The sequence below is a fragment of the Rhizoctonia solani genome, chromosome 5 (genome assembly GCF_016906535.1).
Source record: "Rhizoctonia solani chromosome 5, complete sequence".
NCBI lineage: Eukaryota > Fungi > Basidiomycota > Agaricomycetes > Cantharellales > Ceratobasidiaceae > Rhizoctonia > Rhizoctonia solani.
This window is the reverse complement of record NC_057374.1, coordinates 629,359-654,915: the sequence shown is the minus strand read 5'-3', so window position 1 is coordinate 654,915 and position 25,557 is coordinate 629,359. Positions and strand designations below refer to the sequence as shown.

Genomic DNA, 25,557 nt, shown 5'->3' with positions numbered 1-25,557 from the left:
GAAGATGAACGTGTGTTGAGTGTACCATATTGCTACTTTTACTCCACTGTTGACCGGGACAAGATAACTCTTCCCAATTGGGCTCCTAGATTAGCGGGATACCTCGGCCCGTCATTTTAAATAACCGCTTGCTTTCCTGGAGCTCATGTATGCTAGGTGCCTGGTAAGTGCATTAGACTCCACGAAATGGCCAAGTGCTTTACCGCACGGGTTCTTTTCGAAGCTTCTAATTAGGATCACGCCATTTTGATGTTCTGTAGCGACATCAGTGTCCCCAGTCAAAATGCCTCATATGACGTGCTGTAGTAATGCCTGGGTGCGCCGTTCGCCGCGATAAAAACTTGCGTGGAGCCGCAACTTCAGCGCATCCCAGTCATGGCCCAACCCAATTCTACTTCGGATTCGCCTAAGAAACCCCCAATTACTGTCTCTATGGATGAAGCTAGTATAAACAACGAAGATATAGAAGATCGTGCGTTGATGAGGAAGGTTGATTGGAAGTAAGGGTAACTTTTATCATCGTTTTATCCCGAAACTGATGTACGGCCCAGTTTACTGCCGATTCTGACATCGCTTTATCTCCTATCCTTCTTGGATCGGTAAGTGGTTATCTATGGACCTATCAGAGATTCTGACCCATATTGTTCAAAGTGCCAACATTGGCAACGCCAAGTGAGTGCTCACACTACTATACGAAACACTATTAATTCCCATTACAGGCTTGATGGATTGACGACGGTACGCCATCAATGGTGCAGATTTTTATCTTCGTTCCTGACAAAACATAGGATACCGGAGTTACTGGGGCGAATTACAATACCGCACTTGGTAAGCCCACTGTTTAACATACTTGGGATTTACTTTACATTATATACAGCTTTATATTTCGTTGGTTACGTTATATGGGAGGTCCCGGCAAACATCGTACTCAAGCGATTCAACCCCAAGGTCTGGTATGTAATCTACAAATACAATGCCCGCATATATTAAGACTTCCTAGGCTCCCGACTTTGACTTTAGCCTGGGGCATTGTCTCTATTTGCCAGGGATTTGTGAAAAATCAGGCTGGCTTGTAAGTCTGTATACTGTTATTTGATACGCGAAGCTGAAGAGCAGCAAGATTTGCGGTTCGGTTCTTTCTGGGAACGGCTGAGGCTGGGTTGTAAGTCATCCGATCCCACAGCTGCCTGTTGTAATGAGCATCATTTTGGCAGATTTCCTGGAGTTATTTATGTCTTCTCCGTGTATTACAGAAGGCAGGTCAGGTAGGCTATATAAATGGAAGCTCTGGTTGACTGTGTCTTATAGGCGTGAACGGCATTGGCGAGTGGCTGTATTTTTTGGTGGTGCAGCTATCTCGGGTGCTTTTGGGGGTGAGAAAGGGAATAAACTTGTGCATTCAAGGACTGAAATAGCTCTTTCAGGGATCCTTGCATGGGCTATCGGAAAGATGAATGGAGTCGGTGGACAGCCTGGTTGGGCTTGGTGGGTTGTTTTGGCATTGAAAAACGATATCTTAACTCAAGATGCGCTTAGGATTTTTATCCTTGAAGGGATCCTTACGGTCATTGTTGCTATTGCAGCATATTGGCTTGTTCCAAACTGGCCAGAGCGAGCCTCTTTCCTTACAGAGCGCGAAAAAGCACGGCTAATCGCACGGTTAAAACATGACTCAGCTGGTGTTTCCGAACAATTTAAATGGTATTTAAGATATAAAATTGGTGCTGAAGTTAGTGGCTCATTAGTTTACAGGAAATACGTCAGGGAGGCCCTAACCGACCACCTAGTGTGGGCATACGCTTTTCTATTCCATGGGTTCGCGTAAGTATGTTTGATTTCAGGGCTTGATTCACAAAGGAACCTGAGTGAGCATAGTTTTGTACTCTACTCGCTATCTCTTTTCTTGGTAAGTTGTAAATCTGACGTCGCAAGAAAGATGATATTTATCTTTTTGTTAGCCCACCATTATTGCCGGATTAGGGTACGCGTCATGGGAAGCACAATTGTTGACTGTTCCACCTTATGCACTGAGCGCTATTTGGTAAGATTGTCTTGCCTTTAGCCCCACTTGATTCTATTTCTCTAACTCCCTATTTATATCTAGCATCGCAATTTCTGCTTGGTTAGCGTCGGTATATAATCGTCGGGCCATATTCATAATTGGGTCGGCGATAATTGGAATCATTGGTAGGTTATTAGTGGATGGGATTGATAAAATGCTAGACCAGCTATCCATGTAGGCTATATCCTGTTGCTCGCGACTAATACGGGTATGTTCTCCTGTAATTTATTGAAGGATCTGCCAGCTAATTCACAGTCAAGCTGGGAGGCAATATGTGGGAGTTCATCTTGCGTGTGTGGGTATTTCAGCTCGGATCTATGATCTAGACATTGGGCTAAATCTATTTGTGAATAGGCAGGGGTTTACACCGGAAATGCGCTCCTGTTGAGTTGGCCAGGCGAGGTAACTCCGGCTTACAGTATTCTTCGCTTGAAGCTGACACATCTTTCTGTAGAATGTTGCTCCACAAACCAAACGCGCAGTCGCGGTTGCAATGCAGATCAGTATAGGCGACCTGGGTGCAATCGCCGGTGTGTTGATATACCGCCCAGAATGGTCTGCAAACAGATTCCGCAAGCCTCACATTATATCTATTGGTTACCTGGTTTTTGCACTCGTCGTAACCGTTTGGCTATGGGTCTGGATGACACACGAGAACAAGCGGCGCGATAGGTTGATGAACAACGAAAAAGGTTTAGACGAGGAGACGGATGCCGAGGACAAGGTGGACCAAGGGGACCGGTATGTCGGATGGAGGTATCATACATGAAAAAAGGCGAATATATCTTTATTGCTGTGGAAATCAAGCTACAACCTATATATAAATGAGTCTGATCAGTCCGAGGGAGCATACATATACTCGATTGCAAGTACCGAGATAGGAGTATCTCAGACTGGGCGTAGTATTATATAGAATGGCCACAAGACTGAGAGACAAAAAAAAAACAGAGTTAACCGAATTGTCATTTCGCGTAAAGTAGTTGCTCATCTATGCAATAGTGGCAAATATTCGCATGCCGTCGCGTAAAGGCACACGAATAAACACCACCCAAGTAAAGTGGAGCTACATATACATAAGCAGGAATACGCGCAAAATTGACCAAATGTATGCGCGAGAAAGGGTGTATTGAATCTAGCTAGTTGACCTTGGAACTGCGCACTGAAAAGTGAGTTGGCGATTACCGGTTGGCGAACGATTATCTCGATCTTTAACCTGCGGTAGAGATATGCAACTGGCCAATGAAAATATAATCCTCAAGTTTGTCAAACCACGTATACCTTTTAGATGTCATGGGCAATAAAAACAACCGGATAAAATGGACCTGAGTGTCGTTCTGGTAGCGTTGTAAATGATTGACATGGGGGCTTCACTATCGCGAAGATTGTAAACTCATAGATGCCGGTCGAAGGAAAATTTTCTGTGAAAGACATGTTCGAAACTGATTTTATCTACTGTCACGGTGCTCATACAAACCTAGAAGAAGAAATCAAGGCAGCGAATGCTGGTCGATCAAGAAACAACCGAGATACGGAAGTCATCATCACGGAAAAAGAACTTGTCGAACCGTGGCTTAGTGTGGCAAAGAAAAATGTATTAGCAAGGCCCAGTGGAAAGCCCTGGAACACACGAAGAAGGTTGAAATTGCGTCAGGCTCGATTTCGAAGCTGACTGGGACTCGCCCCCGAGCCAGAGCCGCAACCGAGAGGGGTTTGACGAGATGTAAGAGGACATAAGCTGAGTCTTTATTGTTACATACACGTTCATGGGCTATTTGACCACTGCTGGGTGGACTCGGGCCGCCTCATTTGAGATCAGACGCAGGTTGAGCACAACATCCGAGGAGGACCCTGAGCTGATCCGATTGTCCCACAGTGGGATTCCCACGGGTCTTGCCCAACGCTATATATGCTTCACCGATCTACCGCCTGTCTCTGCATTCCACGACCAAGCTACTAAATCATAATGTCTACTTCCCTTGACCAACTCAAATCCACCGGCACTGTCGTTGTCTCTGACACCGGCGATTTCGAGGGTCAGCATTACTCTCTAATTCGGCATATTCACTACTAACTCTAAAGCAGCCATCTCCGTATACAAGCCCCAGGATGCAACCACTAATCCATCTCGTGCGTACAATGTTTGGGTACTTGATGCCATTGCTAAAGTGACTTGTAGTAATTCTTGCGGCTGCTGGAAAGCCCGCCTACGCAAAAGTCATCGACGCGGCCGTCGCCGAGGCAAAGAAGTCAGGCGCGTCTGGAGACGAACTTGTTGAGCACGCAACCGACAACGTCGTACGTTACAGTAGTATAAGATGAAACAGCCGAATACTAAGCGGTCCCTAGCTTGTTGCTTTCGGTACCGAGATTCTCAAGATCGTGCCTGGACGTGTTTCTACCGAAGTCGATGCACGCTTGTCGTTTGACAAGGAAGCCACCATTGCCAAGGCCAAGCAGTTGATTAAGCTTTACGCTGAGAAATTAGGCGACGAGGAAACAGCCAAGAAGCGTGTCCTCATCAAGATTGCGTCGACATGGGAGGGCATCCAGGCTGCTCGCCAGCTCGAAAAGGAGGGAATCCACTGCAACCTTACTCTGTTGTTCGGATTCGGTCAGGCAGTTGCTTGCGCCGAGGTGCGTTACTCAAGTCTCCCGAAGCCTATGACGATCCTGACGACATCCGTTAGGCTGGCGTAACTCTCATCTCTCCTTTCGTCGGACGTATTCTTGACTGGTACAAGAAGAGCACCGGAAAGGACTACCAGGGGCAGGAAGATCCCGGTGTCCAATCCGTCACCAAAATCTTCAACTATTACAAGCAACACGGCTACAACACCATTGTCATGGGAGCCTCTTTCCGCAACGTAGGTGTAAAAGCAGCTTTAACAACTGTGAGCTAAATATCTGCCACAGACCGGAGAGATCAAGGCCCTTGCTGGCGTTGACTTCCTTACCATCTCACCTAACCTTCTCGAGGAGCTGCGCAACTCCACGGACCCGGTACCCCAAGTTCTCGTTGCCGAGACTGGTGAGTTGAATTAGAGATCCAACTACGGAACTTGCACACTGACTGATCGAAATTCAAGCCGCACAAGGCGCGCCCATTGCCAAAGTCTCGTTTGTCGACAACGAGCCCGAGTTCCGCTGGTCCCTCCTGGCTGATCAGATGGCATTTGAGAAGCTGCATGAGGGTATTCGCAAGTTTGCTGAAGACGGCGAGACCCTCAAGGATGTCCTCAGAAAGAAGCTTGCAGCATAGAGGGCATTGGATGGCTGTATGCGCTTTCGTGTATTGATCTCTTGTACTAAATTAATCAACGTTGAACCTTTGATGCGCCTCGGCGCTTGCGTGGACATGTGACGTAAGTGCCTTGGAAAATGCTGGAGCGTTCGCGGACGCGTCATCAAGCCGCTCTTTTCCCGACCCCGAAGAGATCATTAACTTAAATAGACGGGCTCTGTTACATTTGAGAGTAAATTATCAAGAAAAATGTCTCAAGTTCAACTCTATGTGTACGACTTGTCTGGTGGTCTGGCAAAAGCACTTTCGATGCAGGTTAGGTGGGACTGATTTTCCTAAACCGGCAGTTTGACTAACGCGACGCAATATTCGTATGCAGATGACGGGCAAGCAGATCGATGGTATATGGTGGGTCACAACGATCCATACGATAGGGGGAATTAACATCAGTGGTCAGGCATACGTCGGTTGTGGTCTTTGGAAAAGAGATATTTTATGGACAGGTAGGTGGTTTTTTGAAAAAGGAAAACTGATTTATGCTGACGCGTTGTATATAAAATCGGTTAGGGAATTAGCATCACGGCTCCAGGGCACTCACATGTAAGATATACCACAGGTTTCCCTCATCGCCCATCTGCATGAACGGGTGCTGATTATTTGGCAGCATGGGCAGCCCCTGCAAATAGCCGATTTCGGAGAAACCGCCATAGATGAAGACACTTTCAATGAGTACTTGGATGACATTAGAGAACATTATACTGCTGACAAAGTGAGTGGTCATTGAATGGTTTCCACGAAAATAGCTAACGAGATCACAGTATCACTTGCTAGGTGTGTCCTTAGTGAATTCAGCTCTCAACCTGATGATAACATGAACGACAGATTTTAATTGCAACTCATTCACCAATGATGTTATTGGGTTTTTGACGGGGCAGCATATACCCTCCTGGATTCGCGGTAAGTATATAAGTAGTTGGTAGTCTATACTTCGACTGACACGGTGTCGAAGATCTACCCGCTGATTTCCTCTCCACTCCATTCGGAGCCTCCATGCGGCCTATGATTGACAACATGTTCCGTCGTCCGACGCCAGGAACTACTCCTCCGCCTGGAACCCCGCAAACTGCTGCGCCTACAGGGGATATCTCTAATTTGTTACTTCAAGCCGTTGCCCAACGAGCGGCTTCGTCTGCAGCGAACCAGCCCACAGTTAATCCCGGATCATCCACCGTCGCCGCTCCGGTACACATCGCCACCAATCCGCCCTCTCTAGACTCACTTATCAAGTCCCACAAAGCTTCGGTTGTTTTCTTTACCTCGTCGTCGTGCAGCCCTTGTCGGATGATTGAACCTGCGTTCGAAGATCTGGCCAGAGAAAAGGCTGGGCCGGATGTGGTATTTGTAAAGGTCAGCATGGATATCCCTGCTGCATCCGAAGTAGCCGGTCGGTGGGGAGTACGAGTCACTCCAACTTTTATCATGTGTCTGGGCGGTGAAAGAGTAGGCAAAATATATCGATATGATAGAACAAATCTGACTTTTTTTTAGATTGATGAGCTGAAAGGAGCTGACCGGGGAGAATTAAAGACTCGTGTTGATTTGTTGTTATACCAGGCATTTCCACGTACGTGACTTTGAAGTACATGTTTATCCGACAGGTCACTTATTCGTACTCTCATAGCACACCCACACATGTCACTCAAATTACCTGCATTGAAAGCCCTATCTACTCAAGCTATCGTATATGAACAGGTCCCTGATCTGACCAAATTGTTATCGAAGATACATGCAACGACCATTTCGCTTGGACTCGCAGAATACCCGAGTATTGCCGCAATGGCTACTGCAGCTCGTGTACAAGGTGTCGATTCTATCAACGACCAGATAGCTGAGCAATTCTTCAAAGCATCTGACGCGTTTATTGCAGTCGCTCAGCCTCAAGACCTATTCCCACTACTTGATCTCTGGCGAGTTGCGCTCCTAAACCAGACGTTTGCGACCAAGTGCGCGCTCAATGACTGTGCAATGGCTAATGTTATAGCCAAAATCTCTGAACACGTTGAAAAGCTTGGAGGAGCAACCCCTAAAGCTCTTGCATTGACTAGTTTACGACTTCAATCTAATATTTCATCTAACCCGGCACTCCTCCGGCAAATTATGAACGAACCCATGCATAGGTCAAACTTTACGCAAGTGACAATTTCTGGGTTACTCCACGAGGACACTGGGGTCCGGACAACTGCTTCAACTCTGGTGTTTAACCTCGCAACACATTTACAAAGGTCGAGGAGGCAGAACCCGACGAGGCCGGACTCTGTCGAAGATGGAGAATGGGAGGTTGAAGTAATCACCGCCATACTGGAAGGCTTGTCCAGAGAGGCAGATTCGGGAATAGGTGAGAAAGTTTGACTGGAGTCTCAATTTCCCCCAGTTAATGTATCCCGTGTTTAGTCCATCGGTTGGTGTCCGCTTTTGGTTTCTTCGTAATGCTTTCACCATCATTCGTTGAACAAACGGGGCCGTTGTTGGAGGTGCTGGAAGCAAAGACAACACTGGGTGCGGTTGTGGCCGCCAGCACATCGGCGGAAGTATCCAAACTGGCACGCGAGTGTATTTTGTTATGCGATGTATTGGACAAGTCCGTGGAATGAAGCCTAGAGAGCTGTGTGCATTGGACTGTTTTGTGTATCTAGAACTGCTTTGTGTGTATTATTATGAATTTCGGATAGCCCTCCCCTTGGACTACCTTAAGCAGATGGAGCTATTGGCAGATGTCTGAGCAGTGAAGTCTTCCAGGAAGATGATGACTGTTTAAACGCCAAGCGTTCCAGACAGATTAGGGTCAGGTGGCACGTGACTTGGCCACTACTCCCACTGACCATATGTCCGAGCTTGAGAGGTACATCAGTGACCAGTCACTTAGTGTTAGTATCAATATCTAGAAACGAACTGTCAAATACTGACATGTTGGAATAGCTTTTTGGGCTCTCGGACCAGACAACTACCGACTTTGTAATAGCCTCAGGTATGCGTTAGTAGCCACAAGTTGAAGGATAGAGGTTAAACGTATACTTTTTTTAGCTACCAGGGCTAAATCTGCAGATGCGCTACATGCAGTACTAAGCCTCCCGGATACCCCCGATGGACATCGTTTTGCCCAAGAAGTGTTTTCTCGTGCGCCTCGCAAATCCAAGGGAAAGCACTCTGTGGCCGACTCCAGGCGAGATGCCGAGCAAAAAATCAAGGAAATGCGCAACAAAAACTTCGGATTCTTGCTCGAGGATGACTCTGTTGCAGCATTACCAAGCAAGAAGAGTTCCAAGCGAAAGGATGAACCCGTTAAGGCGGAGTCGAAATCATCAGGGAGGAAGGAGCGGCACACCAGGAAACGCGACGCCGACGGCCGGGACTGGGAGAGCGATGAGGAGGAAAAGGAGCGGAAGCGCCGGCGGGAGGAAGAAGAGGACGAATACTATGCCCGAGCTCAGGCCCCATCAGGTGACGAAGATGAGGAACTAGTGGACGAGGAGGTGCGGAAGGAGGAGGAGCGGTTGAAAGACGCGAAGGAACGTGACGAGTTCGCCAAGCGAGTACGGGATAGAGATAGGGACAAGACCAAGAAAGTCGTCGAGGACAAGTCCTCAAGAGCCACGGGAGCAGCTGCCGAGGCAGCTCAACGGCGCGCACTTGCCGATGATGCAGCAGCCCGAGTGGCAGCAATGCCTAGTTTGCGTGAGAGGTCCAGGCAGGAGTACCTCTCGAAGCGTGAAATACAACAAATCGAACTCTTACGCAAGGAGATAGCGGATGACGAGGCTTTGTTTCGGGGTATGAAGATTACCAAGCGGGAACAGCGCGACTTGGACTACAAGAAGCAGGTTCTGGCCCTGGCCGAGAGTCGTATGAAAATCAAGGACAAGTATGAAGGCTACCAGCTCCCGGATGAATACGAGAACGAGCAAGGGAAAATCGATAAGAGGAAGAAAGAAAACGTCCTCTACCAGCGGTACGAAGAAGCTAAGGAAGGTCAGTTCGTTACGGACATTGACCAATGGGAGGAAGCCCAAGCGAAGAACAGTGCCTTCAAGACGGGGGCGATGGACAAGCCTGAACTTGTGGAGGAGTATGATTATGTTTTTGACGAGAGTCAAACTATTCAATTCGTAATGGACAAGGCCATGAAGGGAGAGGGGCTGCTCAATGATCGTGACTCTGCCTTGCGTGCACAGATTGAAGAAGCCGAAAAGAAAGGTCAGTTGTACCGCCCCACTTGGTTCGCTCCCATTGACCCAATTTGACTCTAGCACAAAGTATTGAGCAAACGAGGAAATCTTTGCCTATCTATGCTTATCGAGAACAACTATTAGAGGCCATCGAAACACATCAAGTATTGATTGTGGTAGCAGAGACTGGGTCTGGCAAAACTACTCAACTTCCACAATATCTCCACGAAGCGGGATACACCAAAGGCGGGCTTAAAGTTGGGTGCACTCAGCCGCGTCGAGTTGCTGCTATGAGTGTTGCTGCTCGCGTCGCAGAGGAGATGGGAACCAAGGTCGGTTACGAGGTCGGGTACTCTATTCGTTTCGAGGACTGTACAAGCGACAAGACCGTGCTCAAATACATGACGGATGGAATGTTACTCCGTGAATTCCTGACGGAGCCCGATCTCGCAGGTTACTCGGCTTTGATTATTGACGAGGCTCATGAGCGGACGTTGAGTACAGATATCCTTTTTGCATTAGTGAAGGTAAGCACGATATGAATGGACAAATTGAGTCAGGGGTGCTTAGCCATTATTCCAGGATATTGCTCGCTTCCGGCCAGAGCTCCGGCTACTCATTTCGAGTGCAACTATGGACGCAAAGAAGTTTAGCGGGTATTTCGACGATGCTCCCATCTTTTACGGTAAGCTCAACTGATTATCTCTGTCAAAGAAGCGTAGCTTATGACCTATATCAGTCCCCGGCCGCCGCTACCCAGTCGATATTCATTATACTCCACAGCCAGAGGCCAACTATCTCCACGCAGCAATCACAACTGTCTTCCAAATCCATACCACTCAACCCAAGGGCGATATTCTCGTATTCTTTACGGTCAGTAGATTATCGCTCGAAGTCTGATGCGCCAAGTATTCAATCTTGCTCTCAGGGCCAAGATGAGATTGATGCGGCAATGGAAAACCTGCAAGAAACAGCCAGGGCTCTTGGAAACAAAGTCGCTGAACTCATCGTCTGTCCCATATATGCCAACCTCCCGAGCGAAATGCAGGCAAAGATTTTTGAGCCCACTCCCGAGGGCGCACGTAAGGCAAGTGCGTTGACACTTTGACTCTCTTGCTCGCTCCTAATAATTTGATAGGTTGTGTTAGCTACCAATATTGCCGAAACATCTATCACTATTGATGGTGTAGTTTTTGTCATCGACCCTGGATTCGTCAAACAAAATTCGTACAACCCGCGCTCAGGTATGGCTTCCTTGGTTGTTGTTCCGGTGCGTACATTCACTACTATATGCAGCGATCTCGTGTATTCTGACTGCCACGTCTTCATTTTGTAGTGTTCACGTGCGTCCGCCAATCAGCGGGCTGGTCGCGCTGGCAGGATTGGCCCGGGCAAAGCGTTCCGGTTATACACCAAATGGGCGTATTCGAATGAATTGGAAGAGAATACAGTTCCCGAGATCCAGCGTACCAACTTGGGCATGGTGGTTTTGCTACTTAAATCCTTGGGTATAAACAACCTCATCGAGTTCGAATTTATGGATCCCCCGCCGGGTGAGACCCTAATGCGGGCTCTGGAACTGCTATACGCTCTGGGTGCATTGAATGACCGAGGGGAGCTGACCAAACTTGGGCGGCGGATGGCTGAGTTCCCAGTGGATCCGATGCTTAGCAAGACAATCATCGCTAGCGAGCAGTATTCCTGTACAGATGAAGTGATATTTATCTTTTCGAGTGCATGAACTGTTCTGATATCAGGCTACTAGGTTCTATCTATTATTTCTATGCTATCTGAGTCATCGTCCCTGTTCTATCGCCCAAAAGACAAGAAGATGCATGCGGATAAAGCACGCCAAAACTTTGTGAAGAATGGTGGAGATCACTTTACCCTGCTGAACATTTGGGATCAGTGGTCCGAGACGAATTACTCACAGCAATGGTGCTACGGTAAGTGCCTGGTGAGTCCAGCCGTTTGGGAAAACATCTAACTGTATCCCAGAAAACTTTGTCCAGTTCAAAAGTCTTTCGCGTGTCCGTGATATTCGGGATCAATTGGCCGGGCTATGTGATCGAGTGGAAGTGGTCATACAAAGTAATCCGAACTCGAACGACATCACCCCCATTCAAAAGGCGGTGACTTCCGGCTATTTCTACAATACGGCACGTACAAATTCACAGCACACATGTTGCGTACTGACAAACTTGCTCCAGGCCCGCTTGCAAAAGAGTGGAGATTCGTATCGGACCCTCAAGACTAATCAAACTGTGTATATCCACCCTTCGTCCAGTTTGTTTCAGGCTCAGCCGCCGATCAAGTTTGCGCTGTATTATGAGCTGGTGATGACGAGCAAGTCCTATATGCGACAGGTGATGGAGATCAAACCGGCTTGGCTACTCGAGGTCGCACCTCATTTCTTCAAGTAAGTTAATGATATACTATGCGCAAGCATCTTATACTGAGATGTATATTTTCACTAGGCCGGCCGATCTCGAACAACTTGGCGGGTCGGACAAGAAAATGCCCAAAGCTATCGGGTCGATCGCAGCGACCCAATGATTCATTTATTTCATCAGATACAGTACAGATTATGTTTGTTACTTTAGGAGATTGCAACTTTGGTCTTGTAGAATGCGACATAACTATGACGGGTCATGGGCAACAGCGTGAAGAGGCAGTTTGAAAGACTCACCTTTGGATATTGTTGGCCTTTTCTTTAGTCTCAGGATAGTACCTGTGGCATGCTATGAATAATCACTTCGGACTCTACCTGATGCCTTACCAAGCTGCATCCGAGATTGTCTTGCCATCCACCTCAACATGATAATACGATGCGACACCTTTCCACGGACATGTGCTATCACGCAAATGAGGGGCAAGTACTGCGAGCATTAACATAACATACGTATGGGTATCTGATTCTTTGAAGTATGCTTTGTTGAGCGAGTCGGGTGGGAAATAGTGGTTACCTGAGGGTTTATGAATGGTTAGTGTCGGAAATGGAGGTAATCTGACTAATCACCTTCTACGACGATGGTCTGGTCGCTATCTGCAAGCAGGGTACTGGATCGGGGCTAAGTTCGTATTTCTATCTACCCGAACCCAACTCACTCTCCGATTTTAGCTTGAGGCATGGTGGAAGGGATGGTTAGAGTGAACTGGGGCGTTTCTGTTGAAATATGTTATCTGTCATGGCACGTGAGGACAAGCGCTTCCGGACGCAAGGGGCTCTCGCAGACCACCGATCAATCCTAAACATAGCCTCTGGAGGCTCATCCACCTGTGTGTGCTGCTAGGTCGCTAGTGCGACCATACTTCTAATCAACCCAAGGACCTAATCTACCGTATTTCCGCCCTGATACACCTCTGAGCTGTGGTGCGGAAGGGATAATGCCACCCGCGTCCACTTGGCACAAACCGGTGGTAGCAAATTCAGCGATCGCTGGAGCAGGCGCAGGTCGGTTCGCTCTGTTTTCTGCATCTTCCATTGGCTCAACCGGGAAGGAACTAGGTCTGGTCAGCAGTGTCGTAACATGCCCTCTCGACGTCATTAAGACAAAGCTCCAAGCGCAGAGTACAGTGCATGGAGCCCATGGTTATCTAGGCATTCGAGGTCAGTCACTCTCTCCACCTAGTAATTCGTCCTAATACTTTTCAAGGTACAATTACGTCCATTTTGAGGAATCAAGGAATTCGAGGACTCTATCGAGGGCTTGGCCCCACAATACTGGGCTATCTTCCAACGTGGGCCATTTATTTTGCGGTGTACGACGAGACAAAGAAGTGGCTAGGAGACAACGCACGTGGCGACTCTTCGACTGAAGGTAACGGTTCTGTACTCACAATCCACTGTCACGGGCTATTCATAATGACCAGATGGCCATCTGAGGAAGCGTCAAGCTTGGGCGACCCATCTGATCGCAGCAATGACTGCAGGTGCATCTGGGACCATTGCTACAAGCCCTCTCTGGGTCATTAAGACGCGATTTATGGTATGCAGTTGGACCATCACCCTCTCACTTGACCGTCTTACTGGATTGCCCCAGACACAACCACAGGACGAATTGCAGTATCGCCACACATGGGACGCGTTTCGAACGATTTATCGTACCGAGGGATGGAAAGCATTTTACCGAGGCCTTTTGCCAAGTCTCTTAGGTGTAGCACATGTCGCGGTTCAATTCCCTTTGTATGAACAACTAAAGCATTGGTTTGGTAAGCATGAGTTATTCTCACATGGATCCTGTATTTGTAGTTCTTATGCTTTATCTGACCAATGATACAGCTGATAGACGAGGTATCTCCACAGTTCAACTTTCCTCTGGGACAATTTTTCTCTGCTCTGCTCTTTCAAAAATGACGGCTTCGGTCGCGACATATCCTCACGAAGTTATAAGGACCCGTCTTCAAATACAACGGAACCCTCATAGCGGAGAATTAGCGGATACTCGCACATATCGTGGATTTGTGCAAACCACTGTTCGCATCGTCAGACGGGAAGGGTGGAGAGGTTTGTACAAAGGACTTTCAATTAATCTCGTCCGCACCATACCGAACAACGCAGTAACGCTCGTAACGTGAGTCCCCCGATTCCTGTCTCAATCATAAATGAGTGTAATGATGCCGGTATAGTTATGAACTACTAATGCGTCGGCTGTCCAATCGCCGATGATATTTTTAGTCAAATGACATATTTTTAGTGGCTGAATTGCGCAGGAAGCTATTGAACTGATAGACCACCGCATGAACCGACATGACCTAACCTGATTCAGACACAGCTGTCTCCGAACCCGTGGCTGACGGAGTACATTATGTGTCAGGATAGCTATCACAGAACTCGTTGACTACATGTAAGATTCATGCAGAACTTAACATTGTCAGAAGGCCAGATAGGCGACCCGTCGGATGCGCACCGACTCTGTCCCGATGATCTATGTATGATTCCGAATGCATGTGCTTGCCGTAAGATGAAAGTTGTGCTTCCGCGTGATAGGGTACGGTTTTGATCTCGATTTGCGTTTATAAATGGGCTTTATAAAGCTGCTGAGTTTTGTAAATGGTTTATAAATGCAATGACTTTATACAGTACCCCAAAAAAGTATTGCACACGTGACCAATTATACAATGCATGTTGCCTTACTCCCGAGCCAGCACTTGGATCAATTTGAGTAGTTAATAAAAGTGGTTCAGATGTACTATTAGAACCTATATGCCAAGTTTTGTGAGAATTGCTGCAACAGAGACTAAGTTAGGGTCAGTATACCATCAAAGTGGCTGTGCAATACTTTTTTGGGTTCCTGGCTGTGAGAGTGACCCATTGTACCCACCTCAGGAAAGTGTGAATAAAGTCAAAGATAGATCTTGCTAAATAGCTAAAGCTAGCATGTACTCACTGTTTTAGTTTTGGGGCTACTTGTGTATAAATTAATGCCAAGGTAAAATGTATAGCTTCCAGGAGTATATGCACTCTACCTTGGTACAAACTCAAAACTAGATCTACCTACCCTAGTATGGCTTCAAGCTAGCATATATGATAGTTATTTTAGTTCATTAGCACTGAGATATAGAACAATCCTGCTCATAGAGAGCTTGGTGGGTCCCAAAGGGGGGTGGACCCCCAAACTTTCAGGAGCTATTTCTCTTAACCAAAACTATGCACATGCTGTTATGGATATGACATTTCTTCTTTAATCTGTACTTATTTTATTAATTACACTAGTAATCTCACAGTAAATAAATGAGATAAAGATGCGAACTAAGGTTTTCAAGGTCCCTCTATCCAATAGTGACCTTTACAAAACCTACAAACCTCAGGAATACCCTTAATATGCGATGCCTTTTGCATATATGCTGTTTTCTCACTCATTTAAATATATATAAATTCAGCTGAGTAGATAAACAGTAACCAGTAATATTTCTCTTGTTTGTAGTATTTATTATTCAAGATTCTATCTTGTGGCTACACACAGAAATATTCAGGGTCCCCCCTGTCGCATAGACAAGTGCTCCGGCGCTTAATCAGCCCTTAAGCGCCGACGCACTAAATGCGCCTTTTCTCCATCACCCGGGCATCCCACACTGCCGAATTACTTGCGCTTAGGTGCGCATGTTTGTGCGCTCCAGAACGCTGGGTCAAACTCCCAAAACGGACAACATTTGGCTGAGTTATGCCCCATTTACTGTAAGTACCCAATGCAGAGGTATCCTACCTTTGGGACTGTTTACTCCAAGGATGAAACACTTAGCCTTGGGACATCTAAGGACCCACACAGGTAAATACTGCCTTGGGGCAAACATTGCCTTGGGGCAAATATTAGGATCTGTTGTTTGTTTACTACGTACCAAAGTATTGGCTCCCTCAAGTGTTTCAGTTGCCACCTGTACCTCCTGTACCCCCTCTTGGTATCAATCATGTATATACTTGTTTGTGCGCCTTCTCAGGGTATAAAAGGACCCTGTGAAGACGCTTCTAATGCATCCATTTATCCACTCTTATATATTGACATATACACACAAGCCTTTAACAGCTTATCTGCGCATTTACTTTAGTGATTGACTCACTGTAAATAGCATAGGAGGTTATTTGGCGCACTAAGACCATAGGCCAGTCCCAACAGACACAGGGTAACCTATTAGTGTACTTACTGCAACCCTGTGCCCCTTGACTGTCACAGTTGTTGAGTTCAACATTGAGTATAGTGCGACAATACTGTAAGGATTGTTGTGATTGAGTGATAGTGTTTCAATCCACCATACCCCTTATATTGTAGATAGCTTTATCTACAATATCTCATAAATCCTAGATATATCTTAGGTAAACCCCATAAGTCTTAAGTCTTACTTAAGCATATATAAGTCCTATACTTATTAGGCAAATCCTATAAATCCTGTACATTAGTCAGGTAACCCTCTTACTTAAGGTACTATCCTAGAGACCTTAAGTATACATACCCTTAGTCACTTAGGCTTAAGTAACATTAGTCTAAGGTACTATACATAACCAACCACCTGCACTTCATAGTTGCTAGACTATTTGTTAGGAGTTGTTATTCCTGATAACCTAGCCTATATTGTGCATATATTCTGTGCATATATTCTGATTCTTAATACTAGTTCTTAGTTATTCCCATATACATTTTGTATATAGTAATTCTTTCTTACTCCTGTACTTACACGACTCTTAACACATGCAAACTGTCTGCTCTGAGAGAAGGAAGTCATCTGGTACTATACATGTCCAAAGTATTAAGCTCTCTGGTGCAAAGCTTCCAGAGAGGCACAGGGGTAAGAAGAAAAGAAGTAGATTTTTATAGGAAAAACAGAGCAAAATTGCCATTTATCTCCTCACTGCTGTGCCTCTCTGGAAGCTTTGCACCAGAGAGCTTAATACTTTGGACATGTATAGTACCAGATGACTTCCTTCTCTCAGAGCAGACAGTTTGCATGTGCATAGTTTTGGTTAAGAGAAATAGCTCCTGAAAGTTTGGGGGTTGTCCTAGATGTCTGTAAGGACATCAAGGGTGCAGGCGCTTGTGGCTGTATGGGGTACAAGTAAGAACTGCTTAAGGTGGTGGGATCTACCCTACAATGTCTAACTATTAGTGATCTGGCTGTAAGGCCTTGTACAATGATAGGAGTGCAACAAGAGGTAATCAACCTGGGTGTTACCATGGTTGGTTGGCCTCCTTATATATTACAGAGGTGAACTAATTTACAAATATACAATATGCAAAACTATAACAATAAGAACCCTGCTCTGCAGTTGGCCTTACTCATGCATACGTGTCACTGACATGTCATGTGATGTCATCAGGTGGAGGTGGCTACGTATGATGAGGTAAGCACAGATGGGGACATGGCTTGGCGCTTAGTGTATGATATAAGCGCCAATGTCATGTGATTGAAGATGTTGTCCAATTGTCTTTGTTTAAAATCAAGAAAATGGGAATAATTTCCCTGGTATTGAGTGTGTCTACAACACTGCCCCCCCTTTAAGGGCCTTGGCAGTGCCAAGGGCCTTTTCCTTCATTTCTTTTTTGAATTTCTTTTAGGATTTTTTGGCATTTCTGAGGTTTTCCCTTGGTTCCCAGGTATTTTCCTCTGACCCATAGCCTTTCCATTTGACCCTAAAAAACCACTTCCCATCTCTTTTCTCCATGTCTGTGATTCTGTTACAACCTCCTTATTTTTACCACTGGATTTGGACGATTTTTCTGTTATTTTTACTATTTTTTACAAACTCAATATCTCATGTTTTCTAATCATGTGATCTTGGCGCTTATTATGCCAAGATGCCGTGCCAAGATGCCGTGCCAAGGGCGCTTAGGAGAAATCCACACTTCTGCGCAGCCTGCAGCACGCTTCTTATTTCCATTATGTACTTCCTTTCTCACGTGCACAGACCATGTAGATAGCGCCCCTTTATCTATATACAGCAGGGAAATCACTTGGAAACACCAAGTCAATTTTACCTTGTCTCATACTCATTGAGGAGGATTAGTTAGCCAGCTAAGTAGCTGGCCCCAGTAGTTCCCAGATGCTCACCACCCCTCTTACTCATCACACCTCCCAGGCCTTAGGCCCCTTTGCACCAACAGTTGATAGTAGTAGGTTGCCTTAAGCAACATTAGTATAGCCTTAGATAGTTGGTTATGTAAGCAGTGTACTAGTTGTACGGCCTTAAGCGCCTGTTCCATTAGCAAGTACCCACCTTACAGTGGTGTACAACATTGTAAAATTGACTTCTTGTAGGCTTGATTGACAAACAAGAAGACTCCTAGTACTAGCACAAGGGAAAAAACCGTGATTGGGGCTACCTTGTGGGACATAATAATCAAAAGTCCCCCACCCCCATGTAGTACCAAATTGCTATAAGGCTAACAAGTCCTATTGTCCACATACCACAAGTTTTGCCAGAACTCTGCAGTTAGCAACCCTAGTCAGCTGAAGTACCCGCTTGCAAAAAACCTGCTCATATCACAATTGCCAGATCTGTTGATTTGTTGTAGGGATTGTCCAACGCTAGGTATTTGACGCAAGGGTTTAGCGTATATACACTGCAAAAAAAACCACTCATAAGTCCTGCATCAGGCACCTACCCCCACGCCGTTTCCAACCATTCCATCCACATGCTCTGGCGTCCCACACCCTTACTCCTGTCCCTCTAGCTGCTCCTCTTGATGTTCCATTCCAGCCCACTCCCAACCAGCCTCTTGCAGCTCATCTCCCACTCTGCAAGACTTGCCAAGGATGGAACCAGAGCCGTCCATTACCGCTCTCCTCAAGGCTATCACAGCCCTCACAGCCACAGTCAGGTCCCTACAGGACCAAATTAGATTGCAAGGCCAACAGCTCATTGAGCTCAAGGCCATATGCAAGGAGACTGCTGACCTACTTGGTGACAAGGACCAAGGAACCCAAGCCCAGCCTGGCCCATCAACTGGGCCTGTTACCCCCCCCACTCACACAGGCGGAGAAACCCACACTCCAGGCACGGTTAGGCCTGGACTCAAGGCCCCATTCAGGCCAGGAAGGGGTACAGGATACAATTCAGAGGACAAGGAACCCAGAAGGGAACCCAAAAAGGAGCCTCAAGGAACGCCTAGGAGGCACCTTGGCTCCCTCACCCCATTTGACTCAGGGTCCTTGGTAAAGCGGCCCAAAATGGAACTCCCTGACCCCTACAAGGGGGATACAAGGGGATGCAAAGCCACTCAGTGGCTTGATAGGATGCTCCTTTGGGTTGCCCTCCACTGCAACCAATTCAACAAGGAAGAGCAAATGGTTGTGTGGATCCTCTACCACATGACTGACAAAGCCACCAACTGGGCTCTCCCTATTATTGGGACCATCATTAAGGGCAAGGGGAACCCTCCAACCACCATCCTGGCCTTAACAGCCAAATTCAAGGAAGCGTTTGCCAACCCCAACGCCAAATGGGCCCCTGCTAGGAAAATAGCAGCACTCTCCCAAACCACCACCACCTCCAAGTACGTAACAGAGTTCTGCAACCTCATGGCAGAGCTTGACTGGAACAAGGAGGCCTACATTGCGCAGTTCATGCAAGGCCTCCACTGGAAGGTTAAGGAACTGTTATCAACAAAGGATAACATTCCTGACAAACTCAAAGCAATTTTTGCGGCTTCAATCAAAATAGACAACACTTGCTGCAAAAACAAGGAGAATTGGCCCAAAAAGGCAGGCAAGCCCTGGTCACCACAACCACCACCTCTACCACCACCACCACTACCAGGGTCTGCCTATTGGAAGACCCCAACTACATCACCCCAGAGGAGAGGGATTGTTGCCGCGCTGCTGGCCTCTGTGTCAAATGCAGTCAGAAGGGACAAGGGATCAAGCAGTGCCCCAACAGTTGGAAAGCCACAATCAAGGAAGTGGCCAAAGTAGCCAAAGAATCAGAGTTGGGAAAAGACTAAAACCAAGGATTGCTGTCAAACCCTTGGTTGATAAAAAAGCGCCCATAGAATCTACTGTATCTGAATTTGTATCTATTGCCCTTGATTCAAATAAACGCCCCCTTCTACACATAGATCTACTAGCGCAAGACTTCCCAATGGACCCCATTAAAACCCTGATAGACTCCAGAGCAACGTCCAACTTCATATCTCCAACAATAGTAGAAAAATACAAAATTCCAAAAACCCTACTCAAAAACCCACAAGTAGTGAGAATGTTAGATGGTACTATCTCCCAGACTGGTTGCATTTGGCACCAGGTTCAACTCACGGTCTTGGCCAACAGCCATCCACACACTATCCCCTTTTTAGTCTGCCCCATTGGAAGTACCATGACCATACTTGGTATGACATGGCTTACACAAAAATCCCCCCTCATAGACTGGTCTCTAGGTACACTGAGCAGCAAAAGTATTGCAGGTCAGGAGAGGTCAAAAGTTTACTTCCATTGCTGAGCAGCCAATCAGTGAATCCCATCTAAATTATACTGACACATGTGGCCATTGTAACACTATGCTGTAGCACAATATCTTACAAATCCATCAAGAACTGAGCTCACAGCCCCACTTTTGCTGTAATGCAACCTGCAAAACTTTTGCTGATTGTGTTGAGCATCTTACAAATCTGCACATAACTGATTATGCAGTTCAGTACAAGTTCTGGTTTTTTGCATGCACATTCCCAGTTATATGGGCCATTGCTGGACAGAGTATCAGCTTGTTCCACCCATTAGGGACTGTGTAACAGAACTGTCTTCTCAGGGCCAGTAAAAGAAACTCCAAATTGCAGTTGCATTGCACTCAAGGCACTGTGTGGGCTGGAAATGCTTTGGGGTATCTCAGGTGACTGCTGGTACCCAGTGAAACAGTTTCCATGACCTTCCCATACCTGGGACTGGCAATATAAGAGATTGCAGTGGGTTGGGCTGTATGAGCTGAAAATTGAAATGCCACTCATTAGCTGGAATCCAAGCCTGATGACATAGAACTTCTAGCAGTAGCAGACACAGGTCAGGGGTATGCTGAGATCAGTTATCTAGGGCAGCAGTGATGTGTACACAAAGATAGGATGCAGTATACACAGAAATTGCAGCCAATGGGTGGGGTCTCAAATTGAACATGTTCTAACTCTGTGATTGTCAATTGAAAAAGGTTGAAACTCATACAGTAGAAGGTTCCTCTAAGGCAGACCTTATGATGGAAAACTGGCTGTTCCCTGATTGACAATCACAGAGTTAGAACATGTTCAATTTGAGACCCCACCCATTGGCTGCAATTTCTGTGTATACTGCATCCTATCTTTGTGTACACATCACTGCTGCCCTAGATAACTGATCTCAGCATACCCCTGACCTGTGTCTGCTACTGCTAGAAGTTCTATGTCATCAGGCTTGGATTCCAGCTAATGAGTGGCATTTCAATTTTCAGCTCATACAGCCCAACCCACTGCAATCTCTTATATTGCCAGTCCCAGGTATGGGAAGGTCATGGAAACTGTTTCACTGGGTACCAGCAGTCACCTGAGATACCCCAAAGCATTTCCAGCCCACACAGTGCCTTGAGTGCAATGCAACTGCAATTTGGAGTTTCTTTTACTGGCCCTGAGAAGACAGTTCTGTTACACAGTCCCTAATGGGTGGAACAAGCTGATACTCTGTCCAGCAATGGCCCATATAACTGGGAATGTGCATGCAAAAAACCAGAACTTGTACTGAACTGCATAATCAGTTATGTGCAGATTTGTAAGATGCTCAACACAATCAGCAAAAGTTTTGCAGGTTGCATTACAGCAAAAGTGGGGCTGTGAGCTCAGTTCTTGATGGATTTGTAAGATATTGTGCTACAGCATAGTGTTACAATGGCCACATGTGTCAGTATAATTTAGATGGGATTCACTGATTGGCTGCTCAGCAATGGAAGTAAACTTTTGACCTCTCCTGACCTGCAATACTTTTGCTGCTCAGTGTACCATCACCTTCCCCAAACAAATCCAGATTGCCTTGGAAGAAGAAGCTGACCCAAACCCCCTAGCAGATCTACCCACTCAGTACCACAAATTTGCTAAAGTATTTGGGGAAGAGGAGTTTAAAGTACTTCCACCACACCAAGAATATGATATTGCAATTGACCTAGTCCCAGATGCCAAACTCTCTCCTGGTCCAATTTATGGCATGACTGATGCGGAATCTAAGGCACTCAAACAGCATATTGACAAAGAATTAGCAACAGGCAAGATCCGCCCTAGTACTTCTTCTGCAGGCACCCTGGTTATGTTTGTCAAAAAGGCGGATGGATCTCTGCAATTGGTAGTCAACTATAGGAAGCTCAATGATGTCACGCACAAAAATGTTTACCCACTTCCTAGACAAGATGATCTCATGGCCAAGCTGAGGCGCACAAAATTGTTTACCAAACTGGATCTATGCTGGGGATACAACAACGTCAGAATCAAGGAAGGAGACAAATGGAAGACAGCATTCAGGACTAAATATGGACTATTTGAATACCTGGTAATGCCCTTTGGCCTAACAAACACACCAGCAGCCTTTCAACACTTTATGAATGATCTATTCTGCGACCTCATCAACATTACTGTTGTCATCTACTTGGACAATATATTGATATTCTCAGAAGACCCTAAGGACCACCCATGTCAGGGAAGTCCTATCTTGGTTGATGAAGAACCAATTGTTCTGCAAGTTGTCCAAATGCCACTTCCATGTCACTACGGTTGATTACTTAGGAATTGTTATTTTGCCTGCTGGCTTTTCCATGGATCAAAAGCAGATTGAAGCAGTCACCTTGTGGCCCCAGCCCAAAACAGTCAAACAGGTCCAGGCCTTCCTAGGATTTGTTAACTACCTCAGACAGTTTATACCTAACTTTAGTTCCATGGCTTGCCCACTCCACAACCTCACAAAAAAGGAAACTCCCTGGTCATGGAGTAAGCCAGAAGAGGACGCCTTCCAGGAACTAACAACCCTTGTTACCAAATCCCCAGTCCTCATCCACTCTAATCCGGACCTCCCCTACTACCTAGAGACAGACGCACTAGGGGTAGCCATGGGAGCAATCCTGAGTCAATGGGGAGAAGATAATTGCCTACACCTGGTTGCCTATATGTCAAAATCCTTCTCTGGTGCTGAAGCTAACTACAATACACACAATAAGGAACTGTTAGCCATCATCAAGGCATTGGAGGAATGGCACATCTTCTTAGAAGCAACTGATAAACCAATCCAGGTCTTTACAGATCACAGGAACCTGGAATATTGGATGCAGGCAAGAACCTTCAACAGGAGGCATGCAAGATGGCGTGTTTTCCTGAGCAATTTCAACTTTGAAATTCATTATTGCCCAGGGAAGCAGTCAGGGAAACCCAATGCCTTGTCCAGGAGATCAGATTACAAGGACAAACCCCAAGAACCAGAAATTATGCTGCCATTGGAAGTCTTTGCCAATACAATGGAAGAGGAAGTCAAAATTGTCATGGAAATTTGTCACAAGTTAAGGGAGGACCCTTCCCTTAAGCCAATTGTCCAGTTTTTGACAGAAGATGTGGATAACGCGCCCCCCTCTATTTGGAAGGCATACCAAGACTACAACTGGGAAGAAGACCTACTCTGGTACCAAGGAAAGCTGGTAGTTCCTGAAACAAACCCCTGAAAGAGAGACTCCTAAGAGAATTCCACGACTCCCCCCTGGCAGGCCACCCAGGACAACAAAGGACTCTAGAACTTCTCAGTTGGAACTACTGGTGGCCAGGCATGAAATCCTTGGCCAAGGAATGGGTAGAATGCTGCCCCACTTGTCAAGCTAATTGCTGTCCCCACGCACCCGTCATCACCCTAAAACCCTTAGAAGTTCCCCCTTTCCCATTCCACACAATCTCCTATGACTTCATCACAGGGTTCCCCAAGTCTCAGGGTCACAACACCATCTTAGTGGTTATAGACTCTTTTTCCAAATTTGGTCACTTCATCCCCACCTCAAAAAAGGTTACAGCCAAAGGACTGGCAGATCTGTTTATCAGTCATGTTTGGAAACTCCACGGGTTACTGGTCAAAACAGTCTCTGACCGCAGAACAACCTTCACAGGAAAGTTCCTAAGGGCACTCTACCAATGCCTTGGGGTCAAACTAGCCTTCTCATTGGCCTACCACCCAGAATGGGACAGACAAACAGAAAGGGTGAACCAATTCATTGAGTTCTACCTCAGGTCTTATGTTGCGGCAGACCACTCAGACTGGGCCACCTGGTTGCCATTAGCAGAATATGCCTACAACAATGCTAGACACGCCGCCACCAGAAAAACCCCTTTTGAGTTAGTTTATGGAAGAAACCCTGTCATGAACCTGTCCAATGTTCCGGCAAATGTCCCAGAAGCCAACCACGTGGCCAACACCTTGGCTCAAGAATGGAAGGAAGCAGAATCATCCTTGAGATTGACAAAAGAGAGAATGGTCAGGGAAAAAGGAACATTACTGGAGTACTCAATTGGCAAAAAAGTTTGGTTGGACAGAAAAAACATAGAGCTCAGGACCAACTCCAACAAGCTAGACCCCAAATGCCTAGGCCCCTTTGAAGTCACAGAGGAAATTTCCAGCCATGCCTACCACTTGAAACTTCCCAAATCCCTGAAAATTCACAACATTTTCTATGTAGGATTGCTATCCAAGAGTCACAAGTCACCAAGTCAGCCCTTCCCAGAACAACCCCCTCCTGAAACAATAGAAGGGGAAGAAGAATACAAGGTTGAACAAATCATTGATTCTAAGCAACAACAAGGGAAATGGTTTTACCTGATAAAATGGAAAGAATATGGCCCTGAAGACAACTCCTGGGAACTGGAAGAACTGTTGGAACACAGCCAAGACAAGATAAAGTGTTTCAATCAGGCTAGACTCAAAAAGGCTTGTGACGCCGCTGTCATAACCCATATCTGGAGGGGTTATTACCATATATATCCACTGTCAAAGATATATATAGTGTATGTGATGCACAGTGATATATGAATAATATATATTGCTGGGGGACGTTGCACTCCCCCTGCCCCCCTAGCCACGGGCCAATGTTAAGGGAGCCCGCAGGCAAGGTCTGAACATATATTATTATAGAAGAGATTATGTCATCCCCCCCCCCACCTCAAATCCATAGTAGTTTAGTATAGTATTTGATAAAGGACTGGAGGGGGGGAGGTCATGTGACCCTGGTGGACTGTCAGTCTCTAAGTCATGAGCGCTTAGAGTAATGACAGTTCTGACTGCATATATGTGAGTATATGCGGCCTTCTAAAGACTGTGGAATATCCTATTAGTAGGTGGCTTGGTCAGGAGACATGCCAGCAAAGGCATGGGTCATGACAGCCGCCAAGAGCCTTTAAGGGGGGGGCAATGTTACAACCTCCTTATTTTCACCACTGGATTTGGACGATTTTTCTGTTATTTTTACTATTTTTTACAAACTCAATATCTCATGTTTTCTAATCACATGATCTTGGCGCTTATTATGCCAAGATGCTGTGGCAAGGGCGCTTAGGAGAAATCCATGCTTCTGCACA

The 25,557-nt window shown here is 46.2% G+C and overlaps 9 protein-coding genes across 9 annotated transcripts; 8 read left to right on the top strand and 1 right to left on the bottom strand.

The window, feature by feature from the left end:
- Positions 1 to 375: 375 nt before the first annotated feature.
- Positions 376 to 3,089, top strand: RhiXN_08997 (major facilitator superfamily transporter; the record flags this gene model as incomplete). Its single annotated transcript, XM_043328813.1, has 21 exons — positions 376 to 500; positions 552 to 599; positions 652 to 672; positions 720 to 738; positions 789 to 828; positions 878 to 953; positions 1,001 to 1,072; positions 1,121 to 1,162; positions 1,215 to 1,265; positions 1,309 to 1,373; positions 1,425 to 1,485; positions 1,537 to 1,701; positions 1,753 to 1,821; positions 1,876 to 1,906; positions 1,959 to 2,041; positions 2,105 to 2,187; positions 2,229 to 2,270; positions 2,318 to 2,361; positions 2,417 to 2,464; positions 2,517 to 2,803; positions 3,062 to 3,089. 21 exons carry the CDS (start codon positions 376 to 378, stop codon positions 3,087 to 3,089), a joined length of 1,500 nt encoding a protein of 499 aa, XP_043180259.1.
- Positions 3,090 to 4,025: 936 nt separating this feature from the next.
- RhiXN_08996 (transaldolase) lies at positions 4,026 to 5,321 on the top strand (the record flags this gene model as incomplete). Its single annotated transcript, XM_043328812.1, has 7 exons — positions 4,026 to 4,095; positions 4,145 to 4,189; positions 4,239 to 4,357; positions 4,409 to 4,696; positions 4,750 to 4,926; positions 4,976 to 5,090; positions 5,149 to 5,321. 7 exons carry the CDS (start codon positions 4,026 to 4,028, stop codon positions 5,319 to 5,321), a joined length of 987 nt encoding a protein of 328 aa, XP_043180258.1.
- Positions 5,322 to 5,552: 231 nt separating this feature from the next.
- Positions 5,553 to 7,954, top strand: RhiXN_08995 (ATP-dependent RNA helicase DHX8; the record flags this gene model as incomplete). The annotated part of the gene is made up of 11 exons (XM_043328811.1): positions 5,553 to 5,618; positions 5,683 to 5,711; positions 5,761 to 5,806; positions 5,871 to 5,903; positions 5,968 to 6,072; positions 6,122 to 6,134; positions 6,186 to 6,260; positions 6,313 to 6,803; positions 6,852 to 6,927; positions 6,985 to 7,698; positions 7,755 to 7,954. 11 exons carry the CDS (start codon positions 5,553 to 5,555, stop codon positions 7,952 to 7,954), a joined length of 1,848 nt encoding a protein of 615 aa, XP_043180257.1.
- A 231-nt stretch (positions 7,955 to 8,185) lies between these two features.
- On the top strand, positions 8,186 to 12,082 carry RhiXN_08994 (Helicase associated domain (HA2); the record flags this gene model as incomplete). Its single annotated transcript, XM_043328810.1, has 13 exons — positions 8,186 to 8,227; positions 8,280 to 8,328; positions 8,385 to 9,554; positions 9,608 to 10,053; positions 10,109 to 10,211; positions 10,266 to 10,399; positions 10,455 to 10,617; positions 10,675 to 10,796; positions 10,863 to 11,240; positions 11,292 to 11,472; positions 11,525 to 11,658; positions 11,737 to 11,945; positions 12,004 to 12,082. The coding sequence occupies 13 exons, from the start codon at positions 8,186 to 8,188 to the stop codon at positions 12,080 to 12,082; spliced, it is 3,210 nt and encodes a 1,069-aa protein (XP_043180256.1).
- A 43-nt stretch (positions 12,083 to 12,125) lies between these two features.
- On the bottom strand, positions 12,126 to 12,657 carry RhiXN_08993 (uncharacterized protein; the record flags this gene model as incomplete). Its single annotated transcript, XM_043328809.1, has 6 exons — positions 12,126 to 12,165; positions 12,216 to 12,257; positions 12,306 to 12,380; positions 12,429 to 12,492; positions 12,546 to 12,586; positions 12,635 to 12,657. 6 exons carry the CDS (start codon positions 12,655 to 12,657, stop codon positions 12,126 to 12,128), a joined length of 285 nt encoding a protein of 94 aa, XP_043180255.1.
- Positions 12,658 to 12,913: 256 nt separating this feature from the next.
- Positions 12,914 to 14,104, top strand: RhiXN_08992 (mitochondrial carrier protein; the record flags this gene model as incomplete). Its single annotated transcript, XM_043328808.1, has 5 exons — positions 12,914 to 13,136; positions 13,183 to 13,347; positions 13,400 to 13,515; positions 13,570 to 13,738; positions 13,809 to 14,104. 5 exons carry the CDS (start codon positions 12,914 to 12,916, stop codon positions 14,102 to 14,104), a joined length of 969 nt encoding a protein of 322 aa, XP_043180254.1.
- Positions 14,105 to 18,772: 4,668 nt separating this feature from the next.
- RhiXN_08991 (Retrotransposon-derived protein PEG10) lies at positions 18,773 to 19,930 on the top strand (the record flags this gene model as incomplete). Its single annotated transcript, XM_043328807.1, has 1 exon — positions 18,773 to 19,930. One exon carries the CDS (start codon positions 18,773 to 18,775, stop codon positions 19,928 to 19,930), a length of 1,158 nt encoding a protein of 385 aa, XP_043180253.1.
- A 166-nt stretch (positions 19,931 to 20,096) lies between these two features.
- On the top strand, positions 20,097 to 23,663 carry RhiXN_08990 (Retrotransposable element Tf2 protein; the record flags this gene model as incomplete). The annotated part of the gene is made up of 3 exons (XM_043328806.1): positions 20,097 to 20,309; positions 21,962 to 22,591; positions 22,629 to 23,663. 3 exons carry the CDS (start codon positions 20,097 to 20,099, stop codon positions 23,661 to 23,663), a joined length of 1,878 nt encoding a protein of 625 aa, XP_043180252.1.
- Positions 23,664 to 23,764: 101 nt separating this feature from the next.
- RhiXN_08989 (Retrotransposable element Tf2 protein) lies at positions 23,765 to 25,380 on the top strand (the record flags this gene model as incomplete). Its single annotated transcript, XM_043328805.1, has 2 exons — positions 23,765 to 24,925; positions 25,318 to 25,380. 2 exons carry the CDS (start codon positions 23,765 to 23,767, stop codon positions 25,378 to 25,380), a joined length of 1,224 nt encoding a protein of 407 aa, XP_043180251.1.
- Between the last annotated feature and the right edge of the window lie 177 nt (positions 25,381 to 25,557).